Genomic DNA, 15,807 nt, shown 5'->3' with positions numbered 1-15,807 from the left:
AAACATTTTAATTTACCTTCTAGTGGGGAAAGAAAAAGTCCCTTTAAATGACCTTCAGCCCATTAGGAGCTAGATTTGGTTTCCGTTTGATTAAGCCTTTTCTAGATTTCTGAGCATTTGCAAGCATTCTTAGTTTCTGATGACTGTTTCCATAACCACTCTGCTGGTGTACAGGGGATATTGACTACAGCAGCGTACTGCTTGGCATGTTGGTGATGCAAGATGTGCAGCTTGGTTTATTCATAGCTGTCATGCCTACACTTATTCAAGCAGGAGTGAGCACATATTCCAGGTAAGAAAAATCATTGTATGGATCTTCTCTCTACCCTTGCAATTAGTATGTAGATTGCCAGTATGAATGTGAAGGCACAATAGTTAATGTCAGTTCCATAGAAAATAGGCGCTCTGTTTGGTGAGTTTTCCTTTGCTGTTCACTTGTCGTGAAGTAGAAACCTGTGGTAGACATACAGGAGTAGTTTTATGTAAATAATCTTTTTGCTATTGCTGCTTTAGTACTGTGTGGTAATTAAAATTTTTAGTGAAAAGTTTGTTACTGTAAAAAAATAAGTTAATTTCTTCACTTTATTCCCACAGGGCATGCTTTTGTCAAAGACTAAGCAATAGTATTATTGTGCCTAATGGCTTGCCTTGGAGATCAGTCAATGAAAATCTTTCTGACTCAACATGGAAGTAAATTCTAGACTGTAAAAGAGGTTTTCTGGGCACTCTGCAGATTTAGTCTTAATCTTGTTTACTAATGTATCTAAATACCTTCCTGTAGCTACTCAGTTTTGAGCATTTATGGAATTAGGTATTTTCATTTATGGGGAACTGGTTGGGAAGTATGAGAGCACTTGAAAGAAACTTTGTTTGTTCTTCTCTTCCAGCATTTTCAAGGAAATTCTGAGAATACTGATACTGATTGGCCAAATTCTGTTTTCTCTGGCTGCTGTTTTTCTTCTATGTCTTGTTATAAAGACTTATCTCATAGGACCGTATTACCGCAAGTTGCACACAGAAAGCAAAGGGAATAAAGAAATCCTCATTCTAGGAATAACTGCATTTACCTTCCTTATGTTAACGGTAATCTTTTAAATTGATAAAACATTTTAATACATACAATGTTTACTTCACCAGTATCACAAAAGCCATCACAGTTAGTGTTATTGCATATACATGTGCCTCTATAATTATTTGATTTTAAATTGTTTTAAAACAACCCCCAAATGTGCAGATGATTCCTGCATTATAGCACAGATGAGTAAGAAGAGATACAATTTGTGAGTCAGCTGAAATTCTGCTGTTAGCTTTTAATACAGCCAGTTTAGGAATCATGATCTGAGTTTTAATTTTGGGCTGCTTTGTGTATTTGAAAATCATTCAGGATGGGTTTTGAGATACTGATAATGACATTTGTTCACAAGTTTCTTCTCAACAGCAACTTCAACATGGTTTTTATTGTAAGATAATTTTATTTTTGTGTAAGAGACATATTTTAGGAGGAAGAATAAAGTAGAGAAATGCCTTAGGGTTTATAGATTTTGATTAACCCTATTGGGTGTGGTTCATTTTCCCCTGAACTCTTCATTTTTGTTTCTATCTCATATTCTGGCCTTCTGAAAAACTATACTGCTGGAGAGCAGAGTGTGACAGTTGTTTGATAATGTTGTGGGTTTAACACTCCATTATCCTGAATGTGCAGATTGTTACATCCCCCGAGAATAATTAAGCCAAAAAGTTCCTGTGCCTGTTTTCTAGGGGTGTTTGGTTAGTTACTACAGTCCAACAGGAAAAGCTGACCTTCAGGAAGAAGGTTAAAAAGAAGTTAGTTAGTGAGACCACAGCTTTAGTTAGTGACTTCTACTGTGTAAGTTAAAAATGCCATTGCTCTGAACAGCTATTCCTATTTCAAATATGTCCTCTAATAAGATAAAAAAAACTGGTTTCACCTTTTTACTTTCTAACAAGTAGACATTACACTTGTAGAACAACTTTAACAAAAAACAGCAAAGAAACCACTGAAGTTGTGCAAAATATTATGGTATCTAGAAGCAATTTTACTTTAATTAGAATCATGGCCTACATAGAATTGAGCTTCTTGTACCCAAATTGCATTTCAAATATTCAAGGAGTTTGCATGACTTTACACAATACATGTGTGTACACAAATATGGGGAGAGAATATGTTTGAGTTTGTTTGATTTATACTGCAAACCCAGAAGGCTTCTTCAGTGTTTTCAAAATTCTCTTCCCTTTTAAAGTTGATGAATAATTTATCAAAGGGAATGGCACGAAAGATACTGTGGGTAACTTCAGGGAACCAGTTGAGATGCTTGATATTTGCTGACACTTACAGATTTAATGTAGTAATAGTACAAGTTATAGTTTGAACACACACCAAAAAAAAAAAAAAAAGTGTTTGCTTGTTGAGTCGAATAGGTGAACAAACAAATATTCTGGAAAAACAATCTTAATTGATATAGATGCTGTACTTTGACAGGAATACAAACATAGGATGAGTGATTGCAATGTAAGCTGAAAAAAATGTTGCGTATATTTGGAAAGGTTAAATTAAGGTTTTTGGGGGCCAGGTAGGAAAACAATTAAACTGTCATGGATTCTGCAAAGGTCTTTCTCCTTGGAAAGCCAAGCCTAAATATTGAAGGAGGTTGTATAACTAATCTGCAAACACAGAATTTTCTGTATTAATGTAATGCTAAGAACGCTTTTTAATCTGCAGGGGAGCAGTAAGAGGATGCCTATTTTAGCATCCTTAACCTAAGACAACTCTATGTCTCCATTTAGAAAATTTGAGATACATTTTAAAATAAAATAATTTAATTCACTGTGTAGCATTTTGAGTTACTCTGCAGGACACATCCTTTCCAATACACAAAAAAGAGACTAGGAATGATACGGTGTTCCTGCCTCATGCATATAGTTAGTTATTACATGCTTCAATGTTAGCTGGATTTCTGGGGTCCAGCTAAGCTTTTTTCTGTATTTGGATTAATGTGTAACACCAGCATGTATAGCACTCATTATATATAGACTTGATTTATTTTGTTTCGTTCCTGTGTTTGAAAAATCTCAGATGATTAATTAAACAAGAATTGCCATTTCTCTGCCAATAAGGGCAAATTCTGTATGGGAGAACAAGAGGGAAGATGAGGCAGAAGAGGTTCCTATACTGCAGTGTGAGTAAACAATTTTAATATAAGGATTATCATGTCAGTTGAGGAGCTTTGAGTATGGTTGTGACTTTTGAGCATTTCTGAACCTGAGTCACTTGGATAACACTGCAGCTTGTTACACCTGCAGATATTTTAGTAAGACTTGGAGCTTAAGGTACCCTTTCTGTTCCCAGTATTCTCAGAAATAATTGAATTTCCCCTTCCTTTTATTCTTCAACTAGTTAGGCAGATCAGGGCTTGGAGGTGGGGATTGTGTCAAATGCCAATCCTGTAATAGTATAGATGACACTGAGACAAAGTTGTGCATCTTTAAGTCATGTACCTTGTCTTTGGTAACAAAGGTTCAGTAGATTGTTATTGCACTTTCAGCAACTCCTTTTCAAGCTCTGAGTTACACAGATAGGGGTTTGTTTGTTTGAATTGGTAAACTGTTCTCCTGTATTACAACATAAGAAACAAATCTAACTTAGGGTTTTAAACATGACCATTCAGGATCATTGGCCAAACTGGTAGTTTTATATCTAAATATTTACCAGGATGAGCTGAAGGATGTCAGCTTGAGCATTCATTGGTGTAGTGTTGCTTTTTCATGTTCTGTATGTATGGAATCATTACAAGAAAAATTGTTTTAAACACTGTCCAGATAATGAAGTGCTGTATTGGAAACCTGCAGGACAGCAGTAGTCAGTTTTATAGCTTTTTAAAATTGAAATTGTGGAATGTTGTAAGGGAAATTGAAAAATATAAAACCTGATCTGACAAGAAGGACAGCAGTTACATTTACATGTTTATAGGACTGGGCATACACATGGGGGAAAAGTGGCTTCTAATTTCACTGCCTGATGATTGACCTGGGATGGTGGCAGCAAGTGAGGGCAAAGTGCCAGTTTGCTTTATATACTGAAAAGAAAATACAGTGATGTTATTGCAGTACTTTACATATGCAAATGTATGAGGTTTTTCTGCAGTGTCTCATGGACATCATTACTAGTATTAGAGTATCATTCTTTGTTTGCTAGAAGTACTTCTCAATGGCTTATAACCTGATTATGAACTCTTTTCTATCAATTAAAAGATTAAGGAAGAACTGTAATCTCAAATATTTTAGTTAATCATTTCATAAAATGCAGTTGAGAGAGAGTTTTTACAAGGTTCACTTAAAATTCTTTCAATTTCCATTACAGCTTCACTTTCTTGAAATGCAAGCTTAAAATTCAACTCTTTATCTTGAGCAGATTTAAGTTGCTTAAGCCTGAAATTCTACCTTTTTGTCCACCAAAATTTTATTTAATTTTACTGGCTTACTATATTCATTAAGCTTCTGTGGTGGTTAGAGAGTAGCAATAAGATCGACATCATTAGAGAATATAAGCAAAACTATTGCTGAGCAGATGGTTGAGATTCACCCAGAACATGTTACAGCAATAATAATTATTTCTTTATGTATTGATGTGGTAGAACATATGAACATAAAAATCTAATATTCTAGTGAAAGCAAAGCAATTCTTTCTGAATTGGAGTAAAGTGGGACCCCTGAATACAACTGAAAAATAAGTTGTGCTGAGAAAAACATGCGAATTGACAAAATGTTCATGTAATTTTGACTGAAAAATCTTTCTGTAACCTAAGAGTTGAGAAGAGGACAGTGCAAAGCCCAGGGGTTAGTAATGGCTCAAGCCCTGTTTGGTAAAGGCTGACTATTTGAAATAATGCAAGCAGAGAGGGAATACTAAACGATCAATACTCTCCAGGTGTTGCTTATGTAAAAAACTCTGCTGCAAATGCCTTCCTGCCAGTAAAACAAGTCCTTTCCAGTATATGTGTGCACATTGCTCACACATTGTATATAATAAATCCTGATGCTACAGTTTTAGCCGAGGAGATCTGTCCACTTGTAGGTAATGCTGTGGGACAACTGGTGACCAAGATGGGAATTGTAAAAGGAATTTCTGAATAAAGCTACGTATAAAAGGTTGGACTTGATCTCAAAGGTCTTCTCCAGCCTAATTGATTCTGTAAATCTGAAGAAAAAATTGGAGGAGGGGAGAGAGTGTTAAGAAGATGATGTCATTTTTGGGTCTTTTCTTGCTCTCTGATACACTTAAAACTTTTCTGTATGTAGAGTGACCTATGGATTTTGTACAGCTGAAGTTGTGTAGTACCCAGAGACTAGGAATAGTAAAACTTGCCTATTTTTTTAGCAGGCCCCTGAGCTCATACTTGGCTTGCCATAAACTGAAGGAATGTAATTCAGTTTTACGCTGTGGGACCAAATTCCCTGTTAGACATGCAGTTTGCTCCAGTTATGTCTGATGCTTTCTGAACAGACATGTTTCTTTCACACTCAAATTGCTCCTTTCTTGGAGAGTGATTCTCACAACAGTACAGTATCATGCAATTCTGGTACAAGATATGCTGCATCTCTTCCTTTATGGTAATCTAATCCTGTCCAAGGGAATATTTAAAATATTAGCTATAAAAGTTTTGATGTGAAGCTCTGTTGCAGGCTGATGACACTTAAGTGTGGGAAGATTATAGCTGAGTAGTAAAAATAATTCCAACTTTATTTGAATAGGTTATATTGGATCTTAATCATCCACAAGAGGCTGTGACTTCTAAAACAACTAATGTATGATTAAGAAGAACTTAACTGTTTCCTATTCTCATAACTGTTTCCTTAATTTTATTCATCTCTTGGTGATTTTAAAGCCGTTCATGTATATATCGGCTTCTTCCCTCTTACCATTTCAAATTGTTCTAAAAGCACTGAAATTCCTTTTGTTTTAAAATGAGAATAACATTATGCTGTTTGCTTTGCATGATCAGCAACTAGTTATATTAGTTGACAGAACTAATTTATTATCTTAAATATCTTGCAATAAATTACAGAGAATTATCACAAATGCAGTTGTGTGATGAGCATTCACACATTATTACTTCAATATACAAAGGTCTTGGGGTTATTTTTAGGTGGCATCTTATGCATAGTGTGGAGACTTGTTTATTGTGTCTTTTGCACTCCTCTTTAGTTTCATGTTGCCTGAGTTTTTGTTTAATATCTTACAGTAAAACACCATTCAAAATATGATGAATGGTGTCCATAAATGTACTATAGTGTATTCTTGCTTAATCTAAATTAGAATAAAAATAAGTTGGTTTTAAATGTTGTATTAATAATATTGTCCTTTCTCAGCGAGATGACCATCTGCAGCTGCGTGATTTTGAAATAATTATTTTCAAACTTACTTTATACCATACCATACCATACATTAGAAGTACAGTTTGCTTTTCTTTTAGTGTTCCAAGCATTGCCTTAAGCAGTTGCTTTCTGTTTTGTTTAGTCTCTTTACATATGTTTCATCTCTTCTTCTTGTACTGCATTAAAATATTAAAAAAGAATGAAGCAGTCTGAATTCTTTCAAGCAGTCATTGTGCTTCATTTCAGCAGTTTACTTTACACACTTAAATGAATCCCTGTTCCGTAAAGCACACAGGCACAGTTACACACCAAATTTACAATAATTAAACATAATTATGTCAGGGACTTCTGCTAGATTGAGACTCTTCTCCCAAATGTAAGCTTAGATTTTAATTTTTTTCCCTCTTGTTTGACAGCTGGAAAATACCTTACTGCTTAATTTCACAGCCTCAATGTATTATTTAATCCTGCCTCCAAAGCTGTCATAGTCTCTCTCAAACTTGTGAAATCAGATTCTATCCTTAAGTGTCACGCAAAACATTGCAATGTAGATTAAGAAATTTATTTTTGTTTTTGTGGGAAAGGAGGTAACATAAAGGGAGAAGCTAGATTTGTGAGTCTTCTCTATAAATATGATACTGCAGAACATTGAAATACATACACTGAATTGTTTGTTGTTGAACTTGCATAAAGATGTAGTAATTTCCTGCATTTGGTATAAAGTTTTATAGTTTCACTGTGAAATGTTATATAAAGTCACTCAGCAGTAGATTCTCTGTTATTCCTTAACAGATCACAGAGCTGTTGGACGTTTCAATGGAGCTGGGATGCTTCTTAGCCGGAGCTCTGATCTCTTCTCAGGGTCACATGGTTACTGAGGAGATTATGTGCTGTATTGAACCAATACGTGACTTCCTTGCCATCATTTTCTTTGCATCTATAGGTAACTTCTAAGAAATCTTACTTTAAAATATTTGATATTTATATGTAATATTAAATAATGTTAAATCTATACTATAAAAATATATATACTACATAAAAACATTGCTTACAATGTGTGTGAGGAGAAAAAAATTGTGTCTATAATGTAAGGGGAGGAGATAGATTTTATTTTGTTAAAATACTGTACTGTTAATTGACCACAACTTTGGTTTGCCTTTGCTACTGCTTTTAAATGTAACATTCGGTTTCAGAACCCATTTCAGTGCTGTACTCCCAAGACTTGGTTTAGTTTCAGTTTTTCAATGTTAATTTTGAAATCATCCTATTTAAAACATGTAACTAAATATTTTAAGATAAAGAGGCCTTGGTTTTGTTGTTGATTCATTGGGGTTTTTTTTTTATGTTCTTTTGTCTTCCCAGCAGCTGTATTTGTAATTTATACTAAAATTGTATTACTATTTTGAGTCAATTGATAGAGTAGATTTCAGATTTGTATGATTTGGTTTTCCATAGAAGCAGAATGTCATCATAATTTTTTATAGCTTGTTTCTTTAGAAATTTAGTTGGGAGGGTGTGATCTGTGTTCTCAATGCAGGGAAAAAATAATCGAAAGAAAATGTATCTCAGACATTACTTGAATGCCAGCTGAAATGCAGCATTGAGGTATAAGATGAGGGAGTAACTCATAATGCCTGATATCCAAAAGGAGTTAACTCAGAATACTTACAGTAAATCAGTAACTTCCTTTTGAACTGCTGCATACTCCAGCTGTCTGTGCATGCCCTAATACGCTTTGTCTAAAGGAAACTGGAACACGTTACTGAGGTGCTGGGCTACAGTGGGTAAGGAGACAGACAGGCCCTGTGAAAGCACTTCCCTCTCCCTGTGGATTGTACAGGAGAGACATGTCCCTGTGTTGGTGACATTGCAGTGTTTAAGGGAGTTTGGATGTGGCCTGGTGCACCAATCCAACCTCCTTCAACCCATATTTACTCAGAAAGTCTTAGGGTTTGGATTTTTTCGACACCACCCTTGGGTTTTCTTCTGCTGTTATTTCAAGTTTTTTATTGTTCTTTTAATCTCCATATATTTATTCAGATAACAGTAAAGTGCCATCATCGGCATAATTTTAATGTTTTTCCTTATATACCTGTTTGATACTCATTGTTTCATAACAGAAACTAAAATTGGTGGCTGTCAAAACAAAAATTAAATAGGTATGCTTGCCAGTTCCAATTTTCTTTTCTTTTTTTTTTAAATCCAGCCCATGATAATAGCATCTGGTGATGAGTCAGATTACTTAGTAATAAATATGTTTATTTGAATAACTTTTTTTTTATAATGGGAGGAAAGTGGTGAGCTCTGATGAAACTTGGGCCTGTATAACTGACAAGCTTGGATGAGTAATTGCTAAATGCTCACAGATGTGAGTTGTTTATGTATTTCAGTAAAGATGGTGATGGAATGGATAGTGTTATCAGGGATACAAAGCATGACAAGTGATTATAAGCCCAAAGTTAATTTTACAAGGGACTGAACAAAAATACTGTCCTACACTCTTGTGGCTGCATAAATTAAGACTAGAGATAAGACTTAACTAGAGTAAAAGAAAATAGCAAGACCTCAGTTGGCATGCTAGCAGCACTCCATACAGCCTACATTGTACTCTAAGGAAATTATTTTAGTCATTCTGCTACAGAATTAAAAAAAAAATCTTTTCAACAAATGTTACCATTATAGTTGCAAGAAGGGGAAAAAAGAAAATTGCCTAACAAATTGGTGTGGTTTTACAGAAAATGGGTATTATTCCCACCTCAGAAGAAAATTAGCTAAAAAATCAGAAGAACCATGTTATAGACATCTGACAAAATGTGATAATGCTTGCTTGTTAAAAAATCCCAACCAAAAAACCCGTCCAAAACCAACAAAGAAGATGACTCAAAGCCCTAAAAAGCCCCCGTTCTCAAACAAAATCCCCTTCCTCCCCAAATAAAAATTACCCTCCACCCCCTGTTACTTTTAAATTTTGTAAATTTAACAGGAAATTCAGTGGGGTGGCAAGGAGGTTGGTTTTAAAAGGAGTGATGTGATGTTGCAAAGATAACCTGAGTAGAACAAAAAATTTTCCTTAATTTTTCTTCTTACTGGATTTCTTTTTAAGGACTTCCTGCTTGCTCTCTACTTACATATATACACATGCAAATTGTATGTATATATAAATATATAGAGATTTATTGTGTGAAATTATATAAAAGCCACAGGGAAAGATTTTCCCCCCCTGCCTAAAGAGGAGGTTTGTTTGTTACTATATGCAGCAAGAGCCTTACAGAATGCAGAAACATTTGAGATCCTGAGGAACACCACTCCAGTAGTATCATTTCTGGTCCCTTTAGGATAAAGGCACAAATGGAAAAAATTATCTTAATCGAAAAGTTCATACTGTGAGTGTCATTTAGAAAAGTTCATTCCTACTTTGCTTGTCTTAAATGCCTGCTTTTCTGTTCTTACTACAGAAGTCCTTGTGGTGCCTAAGAGCTGAGCTGTACTCGTTCATGTAATATCCATAGCAGTGGGCCTGCCCTTACCTTGACCTGTGCAATGGTACAGCTTTCAAATTTGCGCTTGGGTGCATTTGTGGGAATAGTGCACCTTTGCAGTTAGGCATTAACAGCTGCACTTTGAGTTACTCTCTATCTGTACATTCATTTAGGCCTCTGGGTGTTCTTCAAGGTTCCTGGCATTCTTTATGCCACCTGCTGAGGGTAGAGAGTTTCTGTTAGTCTCTGTCCTCACTGGTTGTTTTGAGAGAACACCTTGACCAATCTCTTATAGCCACATTTTGGGCACTTCCTTTCTCTTTTCTGTTTTTGTACCTAGTACACAGATCTTTACCCATGCATAGTTTGATTTTGTTTTGATTACTTTTTGGAAAGATGGAAGGCATCTTTGCATAGACTGTTTGACTGTTTTAAAAAAGCTCAATTTTTTTTTTTTTTTTAGTTTACGTGTGGAGTATAGAGTTTGAAACTGGGCATCAAAACCCTCTGTGCCACTGGTGGGGTAACAGATTACTTCCACTGACTGACAAGTTGGGTGTTCTCAATGGCTGTACAGATGTACCCACCTGCCAGGTTCCACATTTCCCTTCTGGGCAACTCCTGTGGTCATTGTTGGACCTTGAATGCAAGACACTGAAAACCCTTTAACAGCTCACTCTTTTTCTTGAGAAGATGGGTGATGCTGACACTGCCAGCACCACCACTGTCCAGAACAAACATGCACACAAGGGTTGTCCCATAAGCCTCTTAACATTTCTGTTGAATCTTGAGAAAATCAAAGGAAGATCCCAACTGGCATTTGTTAGGTGGCATGCGTTGCTTTCTCCTTATCCATCCAGCTCTAGTGTTTTGTTTTTCTGCATGGAGCACAATGAAATTTGGAGGCTTCATGCTCTCAGGATTGACAATAGAATCAAAAGGACTTTTGCCTTTGCAGAAAGATTAAGAAGATTGGCTTTCTCCTCTGCTGCTTAATGATCCAGCCAGGGCTGTAGCATATATTGCATTTTCTGGCTTTGATCCTAGCTTCATTAGGACTCTTAGTAGACACAGCATCTCAATGCATAGCTAACTGGATTTTTCTGAGTGATGTCCTATCTTGAGGATGTGTCAGAATTAATTCTACTGGCTTCAGTTTGATCCACAGAGTTCTGATTTTTGTACTCGTTTGTCATCAAGGATCTCCAAGATTGCTTTTTTGATGTTTGATCTAACCATGATGTGGTCAAGACGTTTAGATCTTCACATGCTGTTTAGAAGCTATCCAGCAGATTGGTAGAATCTGTCTAATCGAGGAAAGATGGATTTTACTTGTTAGGAAAAAAATACTTTTGAAAAGATTGTGCAATGTCTTGCCTGTAGTTATCCACAGAATACATACCAACTTCTGTGAGTGAACTGTGTTTTTTGGCTTGACAGTGATGAACCCTGAGGCCTCTGATCCAGCTCTGTGCGAACACTGCTTAGAGCTGAAGTCTGGTAGCTTGTGTCAGCTCTGTAAAAGTATACCTAAGTGTTATTCTAGCTGTAGACTCCTGCCCAATGTGGCATGTGCCAATGACACTGCTGAAGTTTTTGAGTTATTTGAAGTGTTTCTTCCATGTTGGAACATTATTTCAAAATTACTCCTGAGCTTAGACAAAGTCTGATCAAAACCATTACAGTAATTGGCCACATTCAGGCGCCTTCTGCCTATGAAATTTATCTTTGTGACTGTGTTTGTGTTGTCAGGAAGCCGTCATGTGCTTGTATAGGAGTCTGATAGCACTTCTGGTCTTATCCTGGGTTTTCATCTAGGAATGGGGCAAAGGTCTGTACTGACCATAAAAATACCTTATGATGGGATTTATTCCCTTCAAAAAATGTCTGATTTCTGGGATGTTGATTTGTCTGCTCAGAATATTTTATGTGACAGGTTTAGGCTTGTTTTCACCTTGCAGAGGCTCTCCTCCAAAGGATTGTTATAGAAATCTGCTGTAGTTTGTGCTTCAGCTCTTTGGAATATGGCAATAATTTCCACAGTGGGCAGCTGTTCAAATGGACTTCAGACTGCCTGTGTGCTCCAGAACTGAACACGTAGTGCCACCAGTTGTGATGACAGCACTAGGCTTTATTTATAGCCTCCCTTGGAAACCTTCAGTTCTGGATCTGGCAGAATTGTCCCTCTTATCAAACATGCCATTGCTACGGGCTGTATTTCTCTAATTGCTTTTCTGTATTTTCTGAGGTCAGCCTAAAGGTGAAGGAGCACTGTGCATGTGATATACAGTGAAAACAGAGAAGCTACTTGCCCTTGCACATGCATCTGTGCATATATGTGGATTTCTTTTTTTTTTTTTTTTTTGTGTGGTTTTCATTATTCTGCTGTCTCTCCTCTTATTTTGATAGTCTTTTGCATTTGTGCTTCAGTAATTGGAAGGAAATTAAGAAATAAAACAGGGTGTGTGTGTGCATGCTGTCTGGGTGGCACTTGTGTAAAGATCTCTGATGTAATGGAAGTAGGTTTCCATGGGCAGTTGAATGTGCATACAGACAAAACCCTGTGAAGTTACTGTGTCTGGAAGAGATGACAACTCTTGGTTCTCTACAGCTCATCTGGATCTGCAGCACTATTGGGAGGGAAAATCAGTGGAACTTTGTCACGCATTAAATAGGAAGCTATTTAAAGCATTGATTTATATGCCTTATGCTTCAGAAAGCTAAATTCTTGTCCTTCATCAGAAATAACTGGGTTGGAGAAATGCCAGCTGTAATGAATTTGTCGGAAACACCACCACTATTTTGATTTCACTTTTTAGAAGCTTTTATGAAAAAGGAATGAGCTTCCAAAGATACACAGTTATGTTTGCCTGCACAAGTTCCTTGTACTTCAGGAGATGAAAGTGGACTTATTTGAAGGTTATTCCTTGGAGACTATAGGACTTCTTCAATAAATATTTCCTTTTCTTACGTTTAATATTCACAGGATTTAGTTTTATATTTCTGAGTTCTTTGAGGTTCTTGTTACCTTTCTTTATTATAATTGCCAAGTTAAAATGACCAAATATTGCAAGAAATCCCAAAGACAATCTGTTCCAACAAAAGAAACCCCATCAACATCATATCAGTGTGTTTTTCTATAATTCCTTAATTGTTAGATCATGCTCAGGGATTTATGGCCTTACCTGATTGTAGTCTTAAGTGACTTTTCCAAGTCCAGATGACTTTCAGTGTTTGAAAGTGAGGGTCATAGAATGGAAACAGTTTGGATTTCTGTTGTAGCTATAGTGTGTGTAAATACTGAGTATCATATTCCTTATACTGTCATAGTCCATTACCATATAATAAAAAAAAAGTTAAATGACCAGCAAAATATTTCAGTGATTGTGCATAACAATGGAATTATTTTCTTGCAGGATTTTTATAGCTTTCATTAGATGTGTGTTTCAGTTCAGATTTTGTATTGTTGATTGGTATGGAAGACAGAAGGCTTTAGAAATTAAGGTGCTTGTGCATCAGTCATATGCAACTTAATTCAGCTGGGAATATTAGCCTGTGCTAAACCTCCCCAAAGCAAAAAAGGGCTTGATATTGCAGGAAATGCTTTTGTGATCAAGTAGGTAGTTTGGGCTTTTTTTAAGGCTTTTTGTTTGATTGGTTTTGAGAATACTATCTTGCAATTAAATATATTATTAACACAGAAAATTACCAGAGTAAGATATTGGCCTCAAACTGTGCAATATTGTTTTCTTTCCTTCTAGGACTTCATGTTTTTCCCACGTTTGTAATATATGAACTCACAGTCTTGCTATTCCTTACATTGTCTGTCGTCATAATGAAGGTATTTTCTTTTACACTTTTAAAAAAAACTTTAATCTTCAATAATCTAAGTAATCTTTGTGCTGCATGCCTTAAAGAAAATTCTGTATGCGAACTGAACATTTGATAGAGCAGAGAATATTACTGTAAATATGTATTTGGAGGAATCTTACTGATTGGAATACAGTTTGATACAAAACTCTTCAGGTATTTAAAAAGAAAATTATTTAATGTTAAAAGTAAGTAGCACATGGCAAGCATCCATTTCTCTAGCTTGGGATTTGTGACAGTTGTCAAGTGTTTTATTATAGTAAAGAACATCCTACTTTTTATTGTGCAATGTACATTTGTCTCTTTTGACATTAATATAGAAGACACACTTGGAAGTCCATTATTTTATGTTATGTCCAAAATTATTCTATTTGGTGCTATATATCTTACAGAGAGAGTACTATTTTATTTATTGCACTTCTTTATTTAAACAAACAAAACAAACATACAATAACTCAAAAAAATCTGCTTTTAAAGTTTGTCTTGGCAGTGCTTGTCCTTTCTTTGATTCTTCCAAAGACCAGCCAATATATCAAGTGGATTGTCTCAGCAGGACTGGCACAAGTCAGTGAATTCTCTTTTGTTCTGGGAAGCAGAGCACGCAGAGCAGGGATCATATCTCGGGAGGTAAGCTGTTCTGTAGTTATTAACTTCATTTTTTGCACCCAGATAACTTACCCTGTAATACAAAATCCCAGTATTTGAAATACTAATGCACTCCAATTTTGTGGCACCTCTCAAATGTAAGAGTAGAATCAACCCATACAAATGGATACTTGTATGTCCCTGACATGGTTCTTAGTGCTGGTTTTTACTTGTTTCATGTTGTACTTTAGAATTTTAAATAGCTTAGTTATAAATGCTTTAGCTTAGCTTCTCTCACAACTTAATTATGTGAACAGTGAGTTGCAGATAGCACCCAAGTCACAAAGACTGAGAAGCCATTGCTATAAAAATCTTGATACAGCAATTGAAAGAGGTATAGGAGTGTAAAATACAGAGAGAATATAGGGTTTGAAGAAGGAAATACCAGCAAATAAGAACTGGAGAGCAGATGTTGTAAAAACTGCCTTAACACTTAAACAAGCAAATAAACTTGTAATCACTTTAACCTGTAAAGCTTCTTCATTTTAAATCCTTCACAGAAGAAACAACCAATATTTTTGGTAGTCATGAAAAAAGTCCCCTTGGAAAGAAGCCTTAAACTTAGTTTTATACTGAACCTGTGAGAATGTTACTTTTTTTTTTTTTTTTAAGATGAAATCTTATTTATGAAATTAAGTAAAATATGGTTATAGAAATACAGCAACTGACCTCACTTTCTAGTACTAGCTGCTTTATCCTCTGTGCTTCTGCTCACAAAAAATACTCTCCTGGTGCTCCAAAGTTTTCATTATTTGAGCAAGTGGTCTGCATAGTGTTAGAACCAATTCCAAATAAAGCACATGTGAAAAACTTATACAATGCTGTACCCTCGTAGATAAAGGTGATTCACTTTCATGTTCACTTCTTCACATAATTAAGAGTTACAAATATTGCACGTTTGCATAGAGTTTCAAGATACATGATCACAGAACCAGTTTAGGAGCCCACCCACTGAGCTTGGAGGCTTCTAGGCTTTCATTTTTTTTCTGCTTTCACATGATTATCTACTGTATAGGTTTGTATACCTCTGAAATTTCTTAACTCATTCTTTTGCTTAAGACCGCAAAACTACTTCATGCCACTATTTTCTAGGGCTTATTCAGACTGTAGTTAGGATGGTTTTTTTTCAGAAGACTTACAGTATGACTTAAAGGGATTTTTGTTTGCTGTTTTCTCTTGATAAGTGAACTAGCAGTGAACTTTGCCATTATATCATTAAACGAGAATGGTGGTGGGGTTTTCTTTTAATTTGTTTGATTGGTTGGGGGTCTTTTTGGTTCGATACGTTTGTTTGAGGATTTTCATTTTGTGTTTTAAATGAAGTAAAAATAATATGCCTTTGATTTTTTAATGAATACTGTCAAAATTGATCACTTCACATCAAAAAACTTGCATTTCTATAACATCATAACGATGTTTT

At 35.6% G+C, this 15,807-nt stretch overlaps 1 protein-coding gene across 2 annotated transcripts in view; it reads left to right on the top strand.

Moving 5' to 3' along the window:
• The window catches only part of TMCO3 (transmembrane and coiled-coil domains 3), a 37,179-nt gene that overhangs the window by 15,916 nt on the left and 5,456 nt on the right, over positions 1-15,807 (top strand). Inside the window, exons 8-13 of one of the 2 annotated variants that reach the window (XM_056509602.1) lie at positions 175-292; positions 888-1,083; positions 7,186-7,336; positions 10,336-10,395; positions 13,634-13,713; positions 14,220-14,369. In XM_056509602.1, coding sequence (XP_056365577.1) covers positions 175-292; positions 888-1,083; positions 7,186-7,336; positions 10,336-10,395; positions 13,634-13,713; positions 14,220-14,369 — 755 coding nt within the window. The remainder of the gene's footprint in view (positions 1-174; positions 293-887; positions 1,084-7,185; positions 7,337-10,335; positions 10,396-13,633; positions 13,714-14,219; positions 14,370-15,807) is intronic. The other variant, XM_056509683.1, reaches the window with a different exon arrangement.

This window comes from Oenanthe melanoleuca, chromosome 1, assembly GCF_029582105.1.
Source record: "Oenanthe melanoleuca isolate GR-GAL-2019-014 chromosome 1, OMel1.0, whole genome shotgun sequence".
Classification (NCBI taxonomy): domain Eukaryota; kingdom Metazoa; phylum Chordata; class Aves; order Passeriformes; family Muscicapidae; genus Oenanthe; species Oenanthe melanoleuca.
The sequence above is the reverse complement of the archived record's forward strand: the minus strand, read 5'-3'. Positions and strand labels throughout refer to the sequence as shown.